The sequence below is a fragment of the Eublepharis macularius genome, chromosome 4 (assembly GCF_028583425.1).
Source record: "Eublepharis macularius isolate TG4126 chromosome 4, MPM_Emac_v1.0, whole genome shotgun sequence".
Classification (NCBI taxonomy): domain Eukaryota; kingdom Metazoa; phylum Chordata; class Lepidosauria; order Squamata; family Eublepharidae; genus Eublepharis; species Eublepharis macularius.
The window spans coordinates 181333631-181356456 of NC_072793.1; the positions used below are offsets into that span (position 1 = coordinate 181333631).

Consider the following 22826-nt stretch of genomic DNA (forward strand, 5'->3'; position numbering starts at 1 on the left):
CGGCTAAGAACCAGCATAGTCCAAAAGAGAGAATTCCAGGAAGAATTCACATCCTGGGAGAGTTGAGAACGAAAGCTGCAACAGATAATCATAACATCATAACCTCCAGCTTCAACCCACAGGCATGGGTATGGCAGATGCTGCCAGCATCTTGACACATTCTCAGCCTAACCTACCTCATAGCTTTGTTGGGAGGATAAAATGGAGGCCACTTTGGCTCCCCACTGGGGAAAAAGCAGGGTGGGACTTTTTGTTCTAAATCTATTATGGCCTACAGTTTGTCACAAAAGGATAATCTTGGAGGCTGTTGCTTCACCCAATGTTACTTATTGCAACTCTTTTGTTAGGAGGTAGGGCTGGGGTTGCCAATTTTGGGGCAGGAGATTCCTGGATATCTGGGGGTGGAGCCTAGCGAGGGCAGAGGGACCTCAGCAGGGAATCATGCCAGAGGCCAGGTGTCAGTCTATGGATGACAGGCCATGGCAGATAGACCCCTGTTCCCTCACAGCAAGAAATCCATGATCTTGGTTAAAAGGCTTTATTCAGGAATCAATTCAAATCCATAGATATGTCCATAGGATTACTCAGAAGAAAAGCAAGCTGATAAGCAAGTTAACGGGAATATCTAGAAGTGTGAAACCCATTCTTCTTATAGAGCACAATTACTCGTCCCCCCCTCCCAACAGTAATACATAACTTTTGGCGCAAAGCAGTCTTGGGTACTCTTCGCATAGTTTACATATCAAGTCTAGACACTGGGAAGGCATAAGATTAAAGTTGAAACACCGTGATTCATGAGAACGAACAGTTTACAAGGTCAGAAGCCCTGGGAGCTTCAAAGCAGTTAGATAAGGCACCTGCGTCTTCAGTAGGCCTGTAAAAACAAGGCAATTTATGACAATGGCAATAGGACATCAAGGTACAGCATCAAATGATGGTTCACAGTAACAGCAACGGTTCATTGTAACAGCTCAGCTTAAAATAATGGCATGGATGAGGTGCAGACATGACACCAGGTTACCAAGGAGCTGATTTCTCCAGTGAAAATTAGGAGACTGAGACTGGGTAGGGAGGCCATGAAGAAACTAGAAACAATAATTAAGGAGAAGGAAATAGTGGTGGATAATTGAGATCAAGATAATTCATATTGTATTGTCGAAGGCTTTCACTGTGACACTTAGAGATCTCTGTCTTTTGGTGCTACACCTCTGAAGATGCCAGCCACAGCTGCTGGCGAAACGTCAGGAACTACAATGCCAAGACCACGGCAATACAGCCCGGAAAACCCACAACAACCATAATTCATATTGTTCTTGCTCCTTTGTTAGAGGGACCTCACTTCCGCATGTGGTGACATATACAGCATTAGGGGTGTGCTTTTTCTGAGACACTTGTAAGAAAAGGGCGTAACATGAGACAAATTCATCTCCTATTTAGATTTCGGAGACTCTTTTTCAAATCTATGGAAGATACGCTCTCTTAAGAGAGACCTGTCTTTCTAGCATGAAACGTGAGAAGTCCAAGCATCAGATCTTTCACCCATAAAACAAGTAGAAATCTTCGAGTTAATTGTTTTATTTAAAATAAAACGTAACTCTTTTCATTAGGCAAGAACTTGACAGGTACAAACAGATGCCAATTAAGCCTATCATCACAAAAAACCCACATGCAATAAAAATAATTTCCTAAACTTTACTAATTATATGAAGAAAAAACAGACTTTAACTGACTGGCAGAATCCTAGGCAATGTCTGGACTCCCCCAGCAAACACAGATCTCTGATAAAGTTTCTCCCCTGTGTGAATTCTTCAGTGAGAAGTAAGGTGTATACTCAAACTGAAGATTTTCCCACACTCCAGGCATTTATATTTTTTATTCCCTCTGAGAATTTTTTGGTGGAAAATAAGGCTTTTAAAGTCACTGAAGCTTTTTCCTCATTCCAGACCCTTAAATGATTTCTCCCATGTGAATTCTGTGACGGGAAGTTAGAGGATCTTTCCATCCAAAGGCTTTTCAACATTTCAGAAATTTATGGTTTCTCTTTCATGTGAATGCTTTGGTGGGCAGTAAGGCTTCCACTCTGACTGAAGCCTTTTCCACACTCCAGGCATTTGTACAGTTTCTCCCTGTGTGAATTCTTTGGTGGGAAGTAAGTTTGCTTCTCTGACTGAAGCCTTTTCCACACTCCAGGCATTTATATGGTTTCTCCCCCACGTGAATTCTTTGATGGACAGTAAGACTTCCACTCTCATTGAAGCCTTTTCCACACTCGAGACATTTATATGGTTTCTCCCCTGTGTGAATTCTGCGGTGGGTGGTTAGGTGTCCACTCCGTCTGAAGTCTTTTCCACACTCCAGGCATTTATATGGTTTCTCCCCTGTGTGAATCCTTCGGTGGGCAGTAAGGCTTCCACTCTGATTGAAGCCTTTTCCACACTCCAGGCATTTATATGGATTCTCCCCTGTGTGAGTTCTTCGGTGGGCAGTAAGGCTTCCACTCTCGCTGAAGCCTTTTCCACACTCCAGGCATTTATATGGTTTCTCTCCTATGTGAATTCTGCAGTGGGCGGTTAGGTGTCCACGCCGTTTGAAGCCTTTTCCACACTCCAGGCATTTATATGGATTCTCCTCTGTGTGAGTTCTTCGGTGGGAAGTAAGGTTTCCTGTGTGTCTGAAGCATTTTCCACACTCCAGGCATTTATATGGTTTCTCCCCTGTGTGAATTCTGCGATGGGCGGTTAGCTGTGTACTCTGTATGAAGCCTTTTCCACATTCCAGGCATATATATGGTTTCTCCCCTGTGTGAATTCTTTGGTGGGCAGTAAGGTTTCCCCTCTGACTGAAGCATTTTCCACACTCCAGGCATTTATATGGTTTCTCCCCTGTGTGAATTCTTTGATGGGCTATAAGGCTTCCACTCCATGGGAAGCCTTTTCCACACGCCAGGCATGTAAATATTCCCCTTGTATTATGGGTGTTCCATTGTATAGTTGTATCTGCTGTTTCAGAAAGTCCTTCTGCACTTCCAGGGCACTCTTCTCTATTGTCTCCTTTGGACATTTTCTGAAGGGGTGGCATTTCTTGAGAATTGTCACCTTGGAAAACATCACAATTTTCCCTCTCATTAAGTGGGTTTGTTCCCTCCACCACACTCAGCGCACCACAATATTCAATGTTCTCTTCCACATCGGAATACGTGTATTCTCTCTCCATCACTGGATATTCAGTTGCCACCTCCCACACACCATCTGCAGAAAAGAAAGAAAACTGTGGCATCAACACACATACATAGAAGTAACACAAATAGAAGTAACACAACTGACCTTGAGAATGGAAGGGTTCAAATGATTGATGTCTGGATACTTTCAAGCCTATGTTGGGAATGCTAGATGATATTCACCTATCCCTTGTTTGTGACAGTTAAATGGAAAACAGCACTTTAATGGGACACAGATTGGTGCAGAGATCCTTCTTCGACATGAACTGCAAGTCAGAGGAGCCAACCCAGAATGTAGCCACAAGACACTAAGTGTGTACCCAGAGAATGGACTGGTTGATTCTTTGGTCTTCCCAGCTCAGTGGGGGATGATGGAATTGGGGCAGTGCTGAAGGCCGTGTGGATTTTCTGCCTGAGGTGTCTGACCCACAAACTTCTCTCTGGTCGTAAATGGAAAGATATGTCCTGCAATCCTCAGAAAGGGACCCCACGGTTTCAGAACAAAATCTTGATCACCTTCTCTTTCAGTACAACAAAGGAGCAGTGGTCCAATTAAAGTCTTCAGTTCCAGCACCTCTTTTTTTTAGCAATAAAACAGAGGAAGGAAGAAGCGACACAGAGAAAAATACAGGGTCCAGCATACACTCAAGAAGAGAACCGGACCTGGGGAAGGACTTCACTCTCCCTTCACCTCCAGTTCCGCCCCCCGCAGGCACAGGGCCCCTGTGGATCCTCAGTCTGGGCTACATCCAGCTCAGCTCAGACCTTCACGGCTAACTCTGTGGCACTTTCGCTGAGCACTCCTGGAGGCTCCTGCACTCCCCAATGAGGGAAACGGCCCTCGAGAGAGAGGAGGCCCTGCTCAGAATCCAGGACAGAAGTCCTCCTGGTGGGTGATGGAGATTTGCTCATCTCAACTGGAATCCCCCATGACTCTCCCAACCTCACCCAGTAACCTGCTCCTTCCTCCGTATTTCAGAAGCCAAATGCAGCTGCCAGAACTGGGTAATGTTTGCAGTGTGAGCAAGAGGCAAGGCCCAAGCAGAAGAAACCAAGCAATGTGTTCCAGATAATGAGGTTCTTCACTACAGGCACAATATAGTAAATATAGTTTCAGGACTCGCATACAGACTCAGAAAAGGAAAATGGAAAGGCCGCTGACTGGCTTGATTCTTACAAGCTGTATGCATCTGACGAATTAATCCAGTCCTTGAGTTTTGGAGCAAAGAGTCTGCTAGTACCAGCTAGGCCAATAGAGAGGGGTTAACCGAAAGAGGACATGACCTGTTATCCTGCCCACCTCCAAAATCAAGGCTATCCAACAAGATAAACGTTTTTCAGCCCCAAAGCTGGTCTCTCTTCATATAATCCTGCCCTATTTATCCTCATCCATCACAAACATGAACTTTGGTTGGGAGACTCAAGCAGCTTTCTGACTCCGTGCTCCAAACAATCAGAAGTGGAGAATCCTACTTAGGGCCGAAAATATGCTTAGAAAGCTACAATTGTCTCTCCAATATGCTGGATTTTACTTTGGATGGTAGATCTTACTTTGGCAAATATCTATGGACCAGGCTCCTGAGAAACACTGACAAGACCGCTCTGTGCTGGGGGACTGGGGAGGAGGGAAGGTGTGGGCATGAACACATTGTTTGGAGTGGTGTTGTGTAATTTCTCTGTGGTACAGCATAAGCTTTCCAAGCGCAAGGTCTGTGGTTCAATCCCTGGCAACTCTAATTAAACGACTCTCAGGGGTAACAGGGCCGGGAAACGGCCGTGGCAGAGAGCTGCTGTCTGGAAGAAACAGAGCTCAGCTTTAAAAAATGGATCGGAGTGGGTAGAAGATGGAAGCTGCCTATCTTCAGACACCTTTCAGTCTTCACAAGCCTTTAAGTACTTCAGAGGATAAACAAGTGTGAACATAAGAACCCGGAAACCCACCAGCCCTTGGAAGGAACCACAAGCGACACGGAGACCCACTACAGACCTAGGCAGGCACCGGCCACTCCCTTCTCCTCTTCATCAGAGAACCCGATAAGTAGCTCCTCCTCTTCCTCCAGCCTGGATATGAGGTCCGGTTTGGCAATCAGAGTTCCTTCCATCAAAAAAAGAACCCCAGAAAATTATTATTGTTTCTTGTGCTTATCAGTTCAGCAATTCCAAGGCAGGTTCACTCCATACCTCCAGAAATACACAACAGGCAAGCAACAGAGTTACTGGAGGGGCAGGGAACACAGTGGGCCGTGAATCATCCATCCACTATTGGCAGTTCTGCTCCTGCTCCCAACCCAGTTGAGACAGAAATGCCAGCTGAGAACTCAGTCAGAGGCACTGAAGCCGGCAGACTTCCCTCCACGGCCATATCTCAGCACAGGTAAGGCAGGCCTGCCCCGACCTAGAGGGCACAGGCTAGCTTGATCTCATCAGATCTAAGTTCTTGGATGGGGAATCTCCAAGGAAGCCCAGGGCTGCTAACCACAAACAGGCAATGGCAAGTCATCTCTGTTCCTCTCTTGCCTTGAAAATCCTCTGGAGTTTTGTTAAGACAGCTGAGACTTGATGGCATCTTACACACACTAAAACACTCACCCAAGACAAGGCCCAGCCTGGAGGGAAGCCCCTGCTTAGACCCTCCCATTTCCCCAAAAACCTGGCATCTCTTGGCACCTTTTCTGATGCCCTCTCATGCGATCCCAGAACTGCTAAGCAGGCCTTTCTGTCCGTAAGACACAGCAAAACCCCTCAAACGTCAGAAGAAGGATCATGGAGGGGGGCAGCGATCAGCCATCAGCCCCAGGACACAGCCTGTCCACGTCCTTCCTCATTAAGGACCCCCCAGACTCTCCTCAGAGCATGACGGAGACAGCTCAGAAGAAAAGGACCCTCACCCAGAGAGGCCACGTTCCCAAAATTCTCCAGCATGACTTCCTTGTACAGAGATCTCTGGGCCGGGCTCAGCAGGCTCCACTCCCCCATGGAGAAATGCACAGCCACCTCTTCGAAGGACACTTGACCCTGAAGAAGAAAAAGGGAGGAAATAATAAAAAGAAGAGGAAGGAGGAGGTGTTAGCAATGTATGGACCAAGGTACGGCTAAATCCTACGTGTAGGATTGGACCTTTTTGAAAGTTTTTCCATACAGGGGTTGTTATTAAGGCAACAGAAAAGGAACACAATTTCGATCAGAGGAAGATTGTGAGTCAAAATGACTGACCAGCCAACGTCATTCTATTCCACTTCATTTTCGTTCCTTCCTTTCTATTTACGATCTCACTGTTGACGAAGACTGAAGCCAGTCTATCAGTTTTTGTTGTTATAATGTATGAATGTATTGTTATTATAATGTGTGTAATTCTTGTTATAACGTGTGAATAGTGAGCTACTGGACAGCTATGTGATTTTTTTTATTCAGTCATTGAAATATTTATGCCCCACCTTCCCACATGGTTCCAAGCATCTGACAAAATGATTAAAAACTATACAAATGAAGACCAAGATTAAAGTCCAACCCTTTCAAAATTAAATGAAGCCTGACCTTCACACCCCCTGAAAAGCCATGACTTGCAGCCCCCCTTGAAGATCTCCAAGGAGGGGGCAGGAGCCACGATGGAAAAGACCTGAGCTCTGGTTGATGTCTTTTATCTGTATTTTACATTTTTCATTGTTTCTGTTATGGGTGCTAGTTGGATTCATTTTATATATTTTTTTCGCTTCCACTTCCTTTGCACTTTGGTACTTCATTGGTTGGCAATTTGGAAAGCAACCATTTTTTCTTTCTTTCACCACAATATGCCACCATTTTCACGGCTGACTCGAAGCAGCACCTCCTCCTCTCCACCCAGTGAGATCCCTCTTACCCCTGAGATATATGAATGGCATTTTTATAGCCTGGATACATGAGAAAGAAGGACTACAGAAATTCCACCAGGACTTTGTTGCCAGGGAGCCCCCCCCCTCCTGCTCTGAGGCCTGCCATGAACTGTGCCAGTTTCCTGCGTTGTTTTTTTAAAGTTACACCAAAGACTCTGCTCTAGGGCAGCACTGCCCATGCCTGTGTCCTGACTGCCCTTCTCCTATGGACTATGCTACATATGCCTGTTTCCTGCCACTACTACAGACTATACTGTTTGTACACTGTTTCCTCCTTCCATGGACGCTTGCCTCACCTGGGCCCAGAGCCATGCTGTTAACAGCACAGTGCCAGCCGGGGAGACCCTCCACGAGCCTGGCCAGGTGCCCCCTGGTCAGTTCCCACGGGGAGTCTCTCGCAGGCCAGCCGCCGAGCTTGCCCTCCCTACCGGGCAGCCTGCTAGCAAGCCCCAGTCATGCCCAGGCGGAAGCCATGTTCTCTGGCAGCCAGAAGACCAGCCTGAACAGCCTGCTTGGAGAAGCCATTTCGTGGAAGTGTGCAGACCATGTCCACAGTGGCCCACCTCGCCCTGCTCTGCATATCTTGATAGCCGCCCCCGAATGGAAGCTAAAGTGCTGGCTGCCCTGGGCACTTCATGGTTGCATTTCTTTACAGCCTCCACATTCCAGGGCTGATACCATTCAGACAACTCCAGCTTCCTGGAAGATCCAATCAACCCGCCCAGCATTCCCCCTCCCTCCTTTGTCCCCTCTTCCCGAGGTGTCACAATCATATATTCAGATTCTAGGGTAGTTATAGAGCCATTAAGCCTTTGTTTCCCCCGTGAGAGCCACAGGGAAAGGCACCAGCCCCAGGTACGTTTTGGGGTATTTAAGCTGGCCTCCCTGGCCATATGGTGCGCGTGCCATGCCTATCCTGAACCCCTGCTGCCTCTCTCTTTGGATCTAGTGCAGGCATTAGATACCATCATGTCTCACTGCTACGTCTTTCTTCCACGCCGCGACCAGGTGAGTATACTCAGTTCCATCGTTCTCAAGTGGGCTCTACTGCTAATGCAACTATCTCTATTTTCCTACTCTTTATTTCCTAGTTCCTTGTATGTACCTTGTGTGTGTGCGCTATTGTAGGCATACACAATATTACTAGTAAAGACACGTTTATTGCTATTAGTCTCTCCTCTTTATTGCATGAGTGATCTGGAGAGGGACCCTGGTATAGCTGGTAAAGATCCGCACTAATTTAAAACCCAGACTGCAAGCTAATTTCCCCATTAAAATACTAGTTCTGGTAACAACTTCAGCGACTTCCTCTCTACCACCAGTCAATCCACACGAGAAGCACAATTTCTAGACCCCCACTATACAAATGCAGGATGGAGGCACAAGAACCACCTTAGAGAAGAAACCTGCTGATTGCCAAATGTATCTGCAGGCCTCCGGCAACCATCCCAAGCACACCAAACCATCCACCATCCACAGCTAAGCTCTACGCTACAGCCACATCTCTTCCAATCCCTCTGACAGAGATGCTAACCGGCAAGATCTAGAACAGATATTTTGGGGATTGCTGATCTAGTAAGGAAACAGATCAAAAAAGCCAGAATGATACCAACAGATAATCTGCAAGAAGATGGGCCCAAACAAAACAACATGCCCACCGGTGGCCACATGCAGCTCTCAGCTCAAACCAGTTCAACTCACCATTAATGACCTGCAATCTACGCTGGACTGTGATACTCCTCTCTCACAGCCATTGGGAGGCAGACCTTTCCTTGCCCAGAGAAAACTTCTCACTCACAATAATGAACTTCCTAACGTGGACACGGACTCTGGGACCAGGGCCTGCCATACAACAAAATCCAGACTCTGTCTCTGTATTCACCCTAACAACGTAATCTCTGGACCTCACAACACCACCCCCAGCATCTCTGGTTCATTCATTGATTGCCTTCCAATGTTACCTATGCCATCAAGTGACAACAACGCCCTTCCACTCTCTAGAACAGACAAACAGGTCAGTCCGTGTGCAGAAGAATAAATGGACATGAATCTGACTGGAAAACCTGCAACACTCAAAAAATCAACAGGAGAACATTTTAATCTTTCAGCAGCGCTCAAATAGAGAAACTTTAAAAGTGGGAATTATACTGTGAGATGCAGGAACAACTGAGTTCATTCACAAATTCAGAACAATGAAGCTCCCAGGGCTGATCAGAGACATGGAATTCTTACCTCACCACAGAGGCTAATTGTCTGCCTTACATTTCATATTGGACCTCACATCCTACCTCCCTTCTTTGCAACACTCTCTAAACCGTCTGACTGGGAAAGAAAGACTCAGAGGTCTCCATGCCTGGTTGCACCTGAAGAAGGAAGGACTTGACTTTCGAAAGCTTCTACTGTGGAAAATCTTATTGGTCTTTGAGGTGCTACTGGACTCCAGCCTTGGTTGTCCACTGCCGAACAACAAGGCCACCCATATGAAATTATCAATCCATCCAGCTTCCTATATTGATTTATTTACAAGAGTTTGGCATTTTTGCACCTGGCCCTCAACATTGTAAAATGGGCTTCTCCCGGGCAGCTAAGAAGAATCTCTCTCTCTCTCTCTCTCTCTCTCTCTCTCTCTCTCTCTCTCTCTCTCTCATACACACACACCCCTTTTCTGAATCATTCAACATCTAGCCCTCCACTATGGTTGCCAATTCCAGCATGCAACATTCCTGGAGATTGAAGGGTAACGTCTGGGGACGGAGCTCAGTGGGGATACAATACCATAGAGTCTGTCCTGACAACTGTATTGAAAATGTCAGTAGTGATTCCAAGAGAAATCCAGACCCCACCAGGAAGCTGGTAACCAGTACTGTTTTATTCTCTATCAGAGCTTCTTTGCAGATGTAAGCCGAGACAAGCTGTGGCTAGAACTAAAGGCAAAAAGCCCGATCCTTTGAGCCTTGGAACTCAGAAGGAATCATTCCTGCCCTCCATTACAGGTCTCTCCCCTGCCCCCCCCCCTTACCTGCGCTGGCTTCATGGCGGCTCCTTCCACTTCACCACGTGGAGGAGAGGCTGGAGAAGGCATCAGGGCTGCTTTTGGGCTACCTGCGAGGGAGAGAAATGGAAAACTCTTTATGCCACGCCCACATCTTCTGCGCCAGTGCCCACAGCGAGGCTCTTTCTGGATTTTCTCCAGAACACAATTCAATGTACTGAATCCAGAGCCTTTACCCAGACATCTTTCCTCCCAGTCACCCCTTTTATTCGGAGGAAGGTCCAACTGTCCTCATCTATTCATCCCGTCCCCCTGGCCGTTTTCCTCCCAACCGTGCCAAATCATTTACTGGGCACTGAGGCCCTGCGGGGAGCCCTTGGCCCTGCCGAAGCCCCCTAGTCCATCACCCCTCCAAAGGAGGTCCAGACCCTCCACCCTGCCGTACCCCTTGAGGACAGGCCAAGGGCGGAGAGGCCTTGAGGGGCTGGGGTGGGACTGCAGGGTTCAAAGCAGTGTGTTTTGGGGGGGGGGATTCCAGACCTGGATTTGGCAACTAGACATGTTCCTTTGCATCCTGGGAAAACTCCCCGCAGACAGAAAACTAGCCTTGCAAGGAGAAATTTTGTGCTCACTGTCCCTGCTTGTCTGAATTAGGTCAGAGAACGACATCTTCAAGGCATGCTGGATGGGGGCCTTTTCTCTTTTCTTCTGACCAGCACCTCAAACTGCTGGCCCTGAAGAGATCATATCCCTGGGTAACCACTCCTCCCTCCCCAAATCTCCCATCTCTCCAGCTGCTCTGCAGCCTTGACCCATCGCCCCCCCCTCCCCAGCCCCAAAAGGCAAGCAGGACCCTTTCCTAGTTGTGAGATTTTATTCCCCTGCTCTTCTTTGGGCACTGCAGAGTGGAGCAAAGGAGACTCAGGGCAGAGGAAGGGGCTCTCCCCAAATCAATCGCCCCCTCCCCTTTTCCTCTGACTTGGCTCTAGCATCCCCCCCCCCAATATCATCTCCTCCCCGCAAAGCCCCTCACCAGATTCCCATTCAGCCATGCAAGCAGCAGCGCGAAACAAAGAAGGGACTTTTGCAAGGGGGGAGGACAGGAAACGGGTTCTGCACAACCCCCCCCCCCCCGCCGCGATGCCTCTCTAGGACTGCAGACTCCCTTGTTTTAACCCTTGGAGAGCAGCTCCCCACTTAAGGAATGACCCGGGAGAGAGAAAGGAAAGGGGCCTCCGAGGCAGAGAAATCCCCTCTCCAAGGGTTAAAACAAGAGAGTCTGCAGTCCTAGAGAGAGGCACCTGGGAGGGGGGGGGGGTTGTGCAGAGTCGTTTCCTGTCCCCCCCCCCTTGCAAAAGTCCCTTCTGTTTTTCCCGGTTGCTGCTTGCATGGCTGGAAGGGAATTGGGTGAGCTCAGAGGGGCTTTGTGCGGGGGGGGGGAGGCCTGCAATGCAAGAGCCAAGGCAGAGGAAAAGGAGGGGGCGATTGATTTGGGGGGAAGAACCCCTCCATTCGGTTTACACATTCCCCCTCCCTCCACCGTGGGTTTCCGTTACTCACTCTGCAGTAACCAAAGAAGAGCAGGGGAATAAAAACCTCAGGAATATTAAAGGGTCCTGCTTGCCCTTTGGGGCTGGGGGGGGGGGCGATGGGTCAAGGCTGCAGAGCAGCTGGAGAGATGGGAGATTTGGGGAGGGAGGAGTGGTTACCCAGGGATATGATCCAGAGTTGCAGGATCTCTTCAGGGCCAGCAGTTTGAGGTGCTGGTCGGAAGGAAAGAGAAAAAGCCCCCATCCAGCAGGCCTTGAAGATGTCAGTCCCGGACCTAATTCAGAGGAGTTAGCCGTGTTAGTCTGTAGTAGCAAAACCAAAAAGAGTCCAGTAGCACCTTTAAGACTAACCAATTTTATTGTAGCATAAGCTTTCGAGAATCACAGTTCTCTTCGTCAGATGCATCTGACGAAGAGAACTGTGATTCTCGAAAGCTTATGCTACAATAAAATTGGTTAGTCTTAAAGGTGCTACTGGACTCTTTTTGATTTTGACCTAATTCAGACAAGCAGGGACAGTGAGCACAATTTCTCCTTGCAAGGCTAGTTTTCTGTCTGCGGGGAGTTTTCCCAGGATGCAAAGGAATATGTCTAGTTGCCAAATCCAGGTCTGGAATCTCCTCCCCCTCCCCCCCCCACACACTGCTTTGAACCCTGCAGTCCCACCCCAGCCCCTCAAGGCCTCTCCCCCCTTGGCCTGTGCTCAAGAGGTACGGCAGGGTGGAGGGTCTGGGCCTTCCCTAGAGGGGAGAGGGACTTGGGGGGTTCCGGCAGGGCCAGGGTCTCCCCGCAGGGTCTCAGTGCCCAGTAAATGATTTGGCAAGGTTGGGAGGAAAACGGCCAGGGGGACGGGATGAATAGATGAGGACAGTTGGACCTTCCTCCGAATAAAAGGGGTGCCTGGGAGGAAAGATGTCTGGGTAAAGGCTCTGGATTCAGTACATTGAATTGTGTTCTGGAGAAAATCCAGAAAGAGCCTCGCTGTGGGCACTGGCGCAGAAGATGTGGGCGTGGCATAAAGAGTTTTCCATTCCTCTCCCTCGCAGGTAGCCCAAAAGCAGCCCTGATGCCTTCTCCAGCCTCTCCTCCACGTGGTGAAGTGGAAGGAGCCGCCATGAAGCCAGCGCAGGTAAGGGGGGGGCAGGGGAGAGACCTGTAATGGAGGGCAGGAATGATTCCTTCTGAGTTCCAAGGCTCAAAGGATCGGGCTTTTTGCCTTTAGTTCTGGCCACAGCTTGTCTCGGCTTACATCTGTAAAGAAGCTCTGATAGAGAATAAAACAGTACTGGTTACCAGCTTCCAGGTGGGGTCTGGATTTCTCTTGGAATCACTACTGACATTTTCAATACAGTTGTCAGGACAGACTCTATGGTATTGTATCCCCACTGAGCTCCGTCCCCAGACGTTACCCTTCAATCTCCAGGAATTTTGCACGCTGGAATTGGCAGCCATAGTGGAGGGCTAGATGTTGAATGATTCAGAAAAGGGGTGTGTGTGTGTATGAGAGAGAGAGAGAGAGAGAGAGAGAGAGAGAGATTCTTCTTAGCTGCCCGGGAGAAGCCCATTTTACAATGTTGAGGGCCAGGTGCAAAAATGCCAAACTCTTGTAAATAAATCAATATAGGAAGCTGGATGGATTGATAATTTCATATGGGTGGCCTTGTTGTTCGGCAGTGGACAACCAAGGCTGGAGTCCAGTAGCACCTCAAAGACCAATAAGATTTTCCACAGTAGAAGCTTTCGAAAGTCAAGTCCTTCCTTCTTCAGGTGCAACCAGGCATGGAGACCTCTGAGTCTTTCTTTCCCAGTCAGACGGTTTAGAGAGTGTTGCAAAGAAGTGAGGTAGGATGTGAGGTCCAATATGAAATGTAAGGCAGACAATTAGCCTCTGTGGTGAGGTAAGAATTCCATGTCTCTGATCAGCCCTGGGAGCTTCATTGTTCTGAATTTGTGAATGAACTCAGTTGTTCCTGCATCTCACAGTATAATTCCCTCCTTTAAAGTTTCTCTATTTGAGCGCTGCTGAAAGATTAAAATGTTCTCCTGTTGATTTTTTGAGTGTTGCAGGTTTTCCAGTCAGATTCATGTCCATTTATTCTTCTGCACACGGACTGACCTGTTTGTCTGTTCTAGAGAGTGGAAGGGCGTTGTTGTCACTTGATGGCATAGGTAACATTGGAAGGCAATCAATGAATGAACCAGAGATGCTGGGGGTGGTGTTGTGAGGTCCAGAGATTACGTTGTTAGGGTGAATACAGAGACAGAGTTAGGATCTTGGTTTATGGCAGGCCCTGGTCCCAGAGTCCGTGTCCACGTTAGGAAGACCATTATTGTGAGTGAGAAGTTTTCTCTGGGCAAGGAAAGGTCTGCCTCCCAATGGCTGTGAGAGAGGAGTATCACAGTCCAGCGTAGACTGCAGGTCATTAATGGTGCGTTGAACTGGTTTGAGCTGAGAGCTGCGTGTGGCCACCGGTGGGCATGTTGTTTTGTTTGGGCCCATCTTCTTGCAGATTATCTGTTGGTATCGTTCTGGCTTTTTTGATCTGTCTCCTTACTACATCAGCAATCCCCAAAATATCTGTTCTAGATCTTGCCGGTTAGCATCTCTGTCAGAGGGATTGGAAGAGATGGGGCTGTAGCATAGAGCTTAGCTGTGGGTGATGGATGGTTTGGTGTGCTTGGGATGGTTGCCGGAGGCCTGCAGATACATTTGGCGATCAGCAGGTTTCTTCTCTAAGGTGGTTCTTGTGCCTCTATCCTGCATTTGTATAGTGGGGGTCTAGAAATTGTGCTTCTTGTGTGGGTTGACTGGTAGTAGAGAGGAAGTTGCTGAAGTTGTTACCCTAACTAGTACTAGTAATGGGGAAATTAGCTTGCAGTCTGGGTTTTAAATTAGTGCGGATCTTTACCAGCTATACCAGGGTCCCTCTCCATATCACTCATGCAATAAAGAGGCGAGACTAATAGCAGTAAACGTGTCTTTACTAGTAATATTGTGTATGCCTACAATAGCACACACACACAAGGAACTAGGAAATAAAGAGTAGGAAAACAGAGACGGTTGCATTAGTAGGAGAGCCCACTTGAGAACGATGGAACTGAGTATACTCACCTGGTTGCGGCGTGGAAGAAAGATGTAGCAGTGAGACATGATGGTATCTAATGCCTGCACTAGATCCAAAGAGAGAGGCAGCAGGGGTTCAGGATAGGCATGGCACGCGCACCATATGGCCAGGGAGGCCAGCTTAAATACCCCAAAATGTACCTGGGGCTGGTGCCTTTCCCTGTGGCTCTCACGGGGGAAACAAAGGCTTAATGGCTCTATAACTACCCTAGAATCTGAATATATGATTGTGACACCTCGGGAAGAGGGGACAAAGGAGGGAGGGGGAATGCTGGGCGGGTTGATTGGATCTTCTAGGAAGCTGGAGTTGTCTGAATGGTATCAGCCCTGGAATGTGGAGGCTGTAAAGAAATGCAACCATGAAGTGCCCAGGGCAGCTAGCACTTTAGCTTCCATTCGGGGGCAGCTATCAAGATATGCAGAGCAGGGCGAGGTGGGCCACTGTGGACATGGTCTGCACGCTTCCACGAAATGGCTTCTCCAAGCAGGCTGTTCAGGCTGGTCTTCTGGCTGCCAGAGAACATGGCTTCCGCCTGGGCATGACTGGGGCTTGCTAGCAGGCTGCCCGGTAGTGAGGGCAAGCTCGGCGGCTGGCCTGCGAGAGACTCCCCGTGGGAACTGACCAGGGGGCACCTGGCCAGGCTCGTGGAGGGTCTCCTCGGCTGGCACTGTGCTGCTAACAGCATGGCTCTGGGCCCAGGTGAGGCAAGCGTCCACGGAGGCAGGAAACAGTGTACAAACAGTATAGTCTGTAGTAGTGGCAGGAAACAGGCATATGTAGCATAGTCCATAGGAGCAGGGCAGGAAACAGGCATGGGCAGTGCTGCCCTAGAGCAGAGTCTTTGGTGTAACTTTAAAAAAACAACGCAGGAAACTGACACAGTTCATGGCAGGCCTCAGAGCAGGGGGGGGGGGGCTCCCTGGCAACAAAGTCCTGGTGGAATTTCTGTAGTCCTTCTTTCTCATGTATCCAGGCTATAAAAATGCCATTCATATATCTCAGGGGTAAGAGGGATCTCACTGGGTGGAGAGGAGGAGGTGCTGCTTCGAGTCAGCCGTGAAAATGGTGGCATATTGTGGTGAAAGAAAGAAAAAATGGTTGCTTTCCAAGTTGCCAACCAATGAAGTACCAAAGTGCAAAGGAAGACACAGTGGAAGTGAAAAAAATATATAAATGAATCCAACTAGCACCCATAACAGAAACAATGAAAAATGTAAAATACAGATAAAAGACATCAACCAGAGCTCAGGTCTTTTCCATCGTGGCTCCTGCCCCCTCCTTGGAGATCTTCAAGGGGGGCTGCAAGTCATGGCTTTTCAGGGGGTGTGAAGGTCAGGCTTCATTTAATTTTGAAAGGGTTGGACTTTAATCTTGGTCTTCATTTGTATAGTTTTTAATCATTTTGTCAGATGCTTGGAACCATGTGGGAAGGTGGGGCATAAATATTTCAATGACTGAATAAAAAAAAATCACATAGCTGTCCAGTAGCTCACTATTCACACGTTATAACAAGAATTACACACATTATAATAACAATACATTCATACATTATAACAACAAAAACTGATAGACTGGCTTCAGTCTTCGTCAACAGTGAGATCGTAAATAGAAAGGAAGGAACGAAAATGAAGTGGAATAGAATGACGTTGGCTGGCCAGTCATTTTGACTCACAATCTTCCTCTGATCGAAATTGTGTTCCTTTTCTGTTGCCTTAATAACAACCCCTGTATGGAAAAACTTGTAAAATGAGACCACCTGGAACAGTCAAGAAACCTGACTGATGAGCTTCAGCAAAACTCTTCTCAAAGTAATTCAAAATACGTGACAAGATTTACCCTTTTAACATTCACCCTTACAGATATTATCTACATCTTTAGATTGAAAAGGGAATCAAAAATTTTTTAATTGGTCAAACCACCCAGCTTCTGGGTGGATTCCAAATCCCTGTTCCAGTCCAATGCTGTCTTTGGGGCATTTTGACATTATTCAGAGTAAATATTCTGCCCAGTCAGACCAATTCTATGCGTCTGACTTTTGGCAGCCAGGTGCAGGACTTCCTCTCTGAACCAACGCGTTCTTTTGAAGAGCTGACTTTGCTTTGGGCCTAGGAAGGCTTATACCTTCGAACAGCCAGATGTTCAGGCCATAAAGGAGGATGGGAAGCGAACCCAGGGAGCTTTGCATTCCAACAGCCTGCTGTTCAGGCCCAAGGAGCCATAAAAAAGGGTGATAAGTGAACTCAAAAACTTTCAGAAAGGTCCAATCCTACACGTGGGATTTAGCCGTACGTTGGTCCATACATTGCTAACATCTCCTCCTCTTATTTTTATTTTCCCCCTTTTTCTTCTTTTTGCAGTGTTTGGTGTCCTTCGAAGAGGTGGCTGTGCATTTCTCCAAGGGGGAGTGGAGCCTGCTGAGCTCAGCCCAGAGATCTCTGTACAAGGAAGTCATGCTGGAGAATTTTGGGAACGTGGCCTCTCTGGGTGAGGGTCCTTTTCTTCTGGGCTGCCTCCGTCATGCTCTGAGGAGAGTCTGGGGGGTCCTTAATGAGGAAGGACGTGGGCAGGCTGTGTCCTGGGGCTGATGGCTGATCGCTGCCCCCCTCCATGATCCTTCTTCTGACGTTTGAGGGGTTTTGCTGTGTCTTACGGACAGAAAGGCCTGCTTAGCAGTTCTGGGATCGCATGAGAGGGCATCAGAAAACATGCCAAGAGATGCCAGGTTTTTGGGGAAGTGAGAGGGTCTAAGCAGGGGCTTCCCTCCAGGCTGGGCCTTGCCTTGGGTGTGTGTGTTAGTGTGTGTAAGATGCCATCAAGTCTCAGCTGACTTAACAAAACTCCAGAGGATTTTCAAGGCAAGAGAGGAACAGAGATGACTTGCCATTGCCTGTCTGTGGGTAGCAGCCCTGGGCTTCCTTGGAGATTCCCCATCCAAGAACTTAGATCTGATGAGATCAAGCTAGCCTGTGCCATCTAGGTCTGGGCAGGCCTGCCTTACCTGTGCTGAGATATGGCTGTGGAGGGAAGTCTGCCAGCTTCAGTGCCACTGACCAGGGCCGGATCGAGGGGGGGCAGGGGGGTAGTCTGCCCCCGGCGCCGCCAGGGAGGGGGCGGCGGGAGCAGCTCCCAGAGCGTGCAGGCGGCAGCATGGGCAGCCGCGCTGCCTTTCGCTTGCCCCGTGGGACATCAAAATGATGTCATCACGCAGCGTCAGGAGCGCGCGTGTGCTGTGTGCGTGCGCAAGGGCCGGCAAGCATTACCCTGGGCACTGGGAGCGCTAGATCCGGCCCTGCCACTGACTGAGTTCTCAGCTGGCATTTCTGTCTCAACTGGGTTGGGAGCAGGAGCAGAACTGCCAACAGTGGATGGATGATTCACGGCCCATTGTGTTCTCTGCCCCTCCAGTAACCCTGTTGCTTGCGTGTTGTGTATTTCTAGAGGTATGGAGTGAACCTGCCTTGGAATTGCTGAACTGATGCGCACAAGAAACAATAATAATTTTCTGGGGTTCTTTTTCTGATGGAAGGAACTCTGATTGCCAAACCGGACCTCGTATCCTGGCTGGAGGAAGAGGAGGAGCTACTTATCGGGTTCTCTGAAGAGGAGGAGGGAGTGGCCGGTGCCTGCCTAGGTTTGTAGTGGGTCTCCGTGTCGCTTGTGGTTCCTTCCAAGGGCTGGTGGGTTTCCGGGTTCTTATCTTCACACTTGTTTCTCCTCAGAAGTACTTAAAGGCTTGTGGAGACTGAAAGGTGTCTGAAGATAGGCAGCTTCCATCTTCTACCCACTCCGATCCATTTTTTAAAGCTGAGCTCTGTTTCTTCCAGACAGCAGCTCTCTGCCAAGGCCGTTTCCCGGCCCTGTTACCCCTGAGAGTCGTTTAATTAGAGTTGCCAGGGATTGATCCACAGACCTTGCGCTTGGAAAGCATATGCTTTACCACAGAGAAATTACACAACACAACTCCAGACAATGTGTTCGTGCCCACACCTTCCCTCCTCCCCAATCCCCCCGCACAGAGCAATATTGCCAGTGTTTCTCAGGAGCCTGGTCCATAGATATTTGCCAAAGTAAGATCCACCATCCAAAGTAAAATCCAGCATCTTGGAGAGACAATTGTAGCTTTCTAAGCATATTTTCGGCCCTAAGTAAGATTCTCCACTTCTCATTGTTTGGAGCACAGAGTCAGAAAGCTGCTTGAGTCCCCCAACCAAAGTTCATGTTTGTGATGGATGAGGATAAATAGGGCAGGATTATATGAAGAGAGACCAGCTCTGGGGCTGAAAAACGTTTATCTTGTTGGATAGCCTTGATTTTGGAGGTGGGCAGGATAACAGGTCATGTCCTCTTTCTGTTAACCCCTCTCAATTGGCCTAGCTGGTACTAGCAGACTCTTTGCTCCAAAGCTCAAGTACTGGATTCATTCATCAGATGCACACGGCTTGTAAGACTTAAGCCAGTCAGCGGCCTTTCCGTTTTCCTTTTCTGAGTCTGTGTGCGAGTCCTGAAACTATATTTACTATATTGTGCCTGTAGTGAAGAACCTCATTAGTTGGAACACATTGCTTGGTTTCTTCCGCTTGGGCCTTGCATCTTGCTCACACTGCAAACATTACCCAGTTCTGGCAGCTGCATTTGGCTTCTGAAATACGGAGGAAGGAGCAGGTTACTGGGTGAGGGTGGGAGAGTCATGGGGGATTCCAGTGGAGATGAGCAAATCTCCATCACCCACCAGGAGGACTTCTGTCCTGGATTCTGAGCAGGGCCTCCTCTCTCTCGAGGGCCGTTTCCCTCATTGGGGAGTGCAGGAGCCTCCAGGAGTGCTCAGCGAAAGTGCCACAGAGTTAGCCGTGGAGGTCTGAGCTGAGCTGGATGTAGCCCAGACTGAGGATCCACAGGGGGGCTGTGCCTGCCAGAGGCGGAACTGGAGGTGAAGGGAGAGTGAAGTCCTTCCCCAGGTCCGGTTCTCTTCTTGAGTGTATGCTGGACCCTTTATTTTTCTCTGTGTTCCTGCTTTCTTCCTATGATTTATTGCTAAAAAAAAGAGGTGCTGGAACTGAAGACTTTGATTGGGCCACTGCTCCTTTGTTGTACTGAAAGGAAAGAGAAAGAGTGATCAAGATTTTGTTCTGAAATTGTGGGGTGCCCCTCTGAGGATAGCAGGACATGTCTTTCCATTTGCGGCCAGAGAGAAGTTTGTGGGTCAAACACCTCAGGCAGAAAATCCACACGGCCTTTAGCACTGCCTCAATTCCATCATCCCCCATTGAGCTGGGAAGAGCAAAGAATCAACCTGTCCATTCTCTGAGTACACACTTAGTGTCTTGTGGTTGCATTCTGGGTTGGCTCCTCTGACTTGCAGTTCATGTCAAAGAAGGATCTCTGCGCCAATCTGTGTCCCATTAAAGTGCTGTTTTCCATTTAACTGTCACAAACAAGGGATAGGTCAATACCATCTAGGATTCCCAACATAGGCTTGAAAGTATCCAGACATCAATCATTTGAACCCTTCCATTCTCAAGGTCAGTTGGTTTACTTCTAAGCTCTGTTTTTTGTATGTGTGTTGATGCCAGGTTTCTCTTTCTTTTCTGCAGATGGTGTGTGGGAGGTGGCAACTGAATATCCAGTGATGGAGAGAGAACACACGTATTCAGGTGTGGAAGAGAACATTGAATATTGTGATGCGCTGAGCACAGTGGAGGGAACAAACCTACTTAATGAGAGGGAAAATTGTGATGTTTTCCAAGGTGACAATTCTCAAGAAATGCCACCCCTTCAGAAAATGTCCAAAGGAGACAATAGGGAAGAGTGCCCTGGAAGTGCAGAAGGACTTTCTGAAACAGCAGATACAACTATGCATTGGAACACCCGTAATACAAGGGGAACATTTAAATGCTTGGAGTGTGGAAAAACCTTTCAACGGAAAGATAGTTTAGCTTCCCATCACAGAATTCACATGGGGGAGAAACGATATAAATGCCTGCAGTGTGGAAAGAGCTTCATTGTTAGAGGAAACCTTACTGCCCACCAAAGAATTCACACAGGGGAGAAACCATATAAATGCCTGGAGTGTGGAAAATGCTTCAAGCAGAGTGGAACCCTTTCTTCCCATCAAAGAATACACACAGGGGAGAAACCATACAAATGCCTGGATTGTGGGAAAAGCTTCACTGAGAGTAGAAGCCTTACTCGCCATCAAAGAATTCACACAGGGGAGAAACCTTATAAATGCCTGGAATGTGGAAAAGAATTTCGACAGAAAAATTCTCTAACTTCCCATCATAGAATTCACACGGGGGAGAAACTATATAAATGCCTGCAGTGTGGAAAAAGCTTCCGTGTCAAAGGAAGCCTTACTGTCCACCGAAGAATTCACACAGGGGAGATGCCATATAAATGCCTGCAGTGTGGAAAATGCTTCAAGCACAGTGGAACCCTTTCTTCCCATCAAAGAATGCACACAGGGGAAAAACCATACAAATGCCTGGATTGTGGGAAAAGCTTCATTCGGAGTTCAGCCCTTACTTCCCATCAAAAAATAATTCACAAAGGAGAGAAACCATACAAATGCCTGGATTGTGGGAAAAGCTTCAGTAATAATGCAAATCTTACTCTCCATCAAGCAAATCACATAGAAGTGAAAAAGTACAAATGTCTGGATTGTAGGAAAAGCTTCAGTCATCATCAAAGTCTTACTACCCACCAAAGAATTCACACAGGGGAGAAACCATATAAATGCCTGGAGTGTGGAAAAAGCTTCAGTAGTAGCGGACAACTTACTGTCCACCAAAGAATTCACACTGGGGAGAAACCATATAAATGCCTGGATTGTGGGAAAAACTACAGACAGAGGGGAAACCTTACTACCCACCGAAGAACTCACACAGGGGAGAAACCTTATAAATGCCTGGAATGTGGAAAAGCCTTTGGACGGAAAGATACTCTAACTTCCCATCACAGAATTCACATGGGGGAGAAATCATACAAGGGCCTGGAATTTAGAAAAAGCTTCAGCGACAATGGAAGCCTTATTTTTCATCAAAAAAACCATGGAGGGGATAAAAAGTATAAATGCACATAGTGTGGGAAAGGCTTCAGTGATAGTAGATGCCTTTCTTACCATCAAATCATTCACACGGGAGAAACCTTATAAATGTCTGGAGTGTGGGAAAAGCTTCAGTCAGAACACAAAACTTACATTCCATTGAAGAATTCACACGGGAGAAACCTTATAAATGCCTGGAGTGTAGAAAAAGCTTCAGTGAGAGTGGAAATTTTACTGCTCACCGAAGAATTCATACAGGGGAGAAACCATATAAATGCCAGGAGTGTGGAAAAAGTTTCAGCTGGAGTGGAAACCTTACTACCCATCAAAAATTCATGCAGGGGCAAAAAATATAGATGCCTAGAGTGTGAGCAAAGCTTTAGCAGGAAGAATTGAATGAATTCCCATCAAAGAATTCACACACAGGAGACAGCCTGAAGTATTCAGATATTTTCATTCAAAGCAGAAACCATACTTCCCTTTAAAATAACTCATACTAGTGAAAAAAACTAGAGATTTCTGTAGTGTGGAAACACATTGCATCAAAACAAATTGTATCAGAAAACTAGAAGTGAATTCAATTATGTGTACTATTGTCGAAGGCTGTATATGTGTACAATATAATATTCAGAAAAACTGATTAAATGATTTGTAGATTAAAACTATATCCCTTTTTTCTCAAAAGGTTAGTTTTATAAAGAGAATACCACTGTTTACATTTTATAAATTGAGTTTTTGTATGGAATAAATACAGTTGTGGGAGCCTTTCTAACCTCAGCAGGAAGCCTCTTCTACTCCACAGGGGCCTGAAGAGAGAAAGCTGCAGTACAGGTAGTCGTTGCTCTGGCCTGTTAGCGTTGCTCAGGTGAGCGGAGCGGTTGCAGCATATCACTCTGTAGATATGTGGAACCGAGACCCTGAAATATTTTGAGGTATCAACCGGCACCTGGAATGGAACCTGACAACGAAACAGTATGTATAATATGAATTCATTGCCTAAATTTTAATAGTAATCACGTTCTGACATTCTG

General features: G+C 47.5%; 2 protein-coding genes across 2 annotated transcripts; one reads left to right on the top strand and one right to left on the bottom strand.

Annotated features, from left to right (window-relative positions):
* Positions 1 to 1599: 1599 nt before the first annotated feature.
* Positions 1600 to 11165, bottom strand: LOC129327264 (zinc finger protein 501-like). The gene is made up of 5 exons (XM_054975755.1): positions 11112 to 11165; positions 10106 to 10188; positions 6106 to 6232; positions 5205 to 5312; positions 1600 to 3248 (listed from the first exon to the last, which is right to left on the bottom strand). Exons 1-5 carry the CDS (start codon positions 11128 to 11130, stop codon positions 2044 to 2046), a joined length of 1542 nt encoding a protein of 513 aa, XP_054831730.1. The 5' UTR covers positions 11131 to 11165; the 3' UTR covers positions 1600 to 2043.
* A 267-nt stretch (positions 11166 to 11432) lies between these two features.
* On the top strand, positions 11433 to 22481 carry LOC129327260 (zinc finger protein 737-like). Its single transcript, XM_054975748.1, has 5 exons — positions 11433 to 11485; positions 12675 to 12757; positions 17111 to 17237; positions 18280 to 18384; positions 20345 to 22481. The coding sequence occupies exons 1-5, from the start codon at positions 11467 to 11469 to the stop codon at positions 21829 to 21831; spliced, it is 1821 nt and encodes a 606-aa protein (XP_054831723.1). The 5' UTR covers positions 11433 to 11466; the 3' UTR covers positions 21832 to 22481.
* The last annotated feature ends 345 nt before the right edge of the window (positions 22482 to 22826 follow it).

Bases quoted from the DNA above. Each gene is read 5' to 3' on its own strand.
- LOC129327260 (XM_054975748.1), top strand. The intron at 12,758-17,110 runs GTAAGGGGGGGG...TTCTTTTTGCAG, and splicing joins CCGCCATGAAGCCAGCGCAG to TGTTTGGTGTCCTTCGAAGA. The intron at 17,238-18,279 runs GTGAGGGTCCTT...TTCTGATGGAAG, and splicing joins TGGGAACGTGGCCTCTCTGG to GAACTCTGATTGCCAAACCG.
- LOC129327264 (XM_054975755.1), bottom strand. The intron at 6,233-10,105 runs GTAAGGGGGGGG...TTTCTTCTTCAG, and splicing joins CCGCCATGAAGCCAGCGCAG to GGTCAAGTGTCCTTCGAAGA. The intron at 5,313-6,105 runs GTGAGGGTCCTT...TTTTGATGGAAG, and splicing joins TGGGAACGTGGCCTCTCTGG to GAACTCTGATTGCCAAACCG.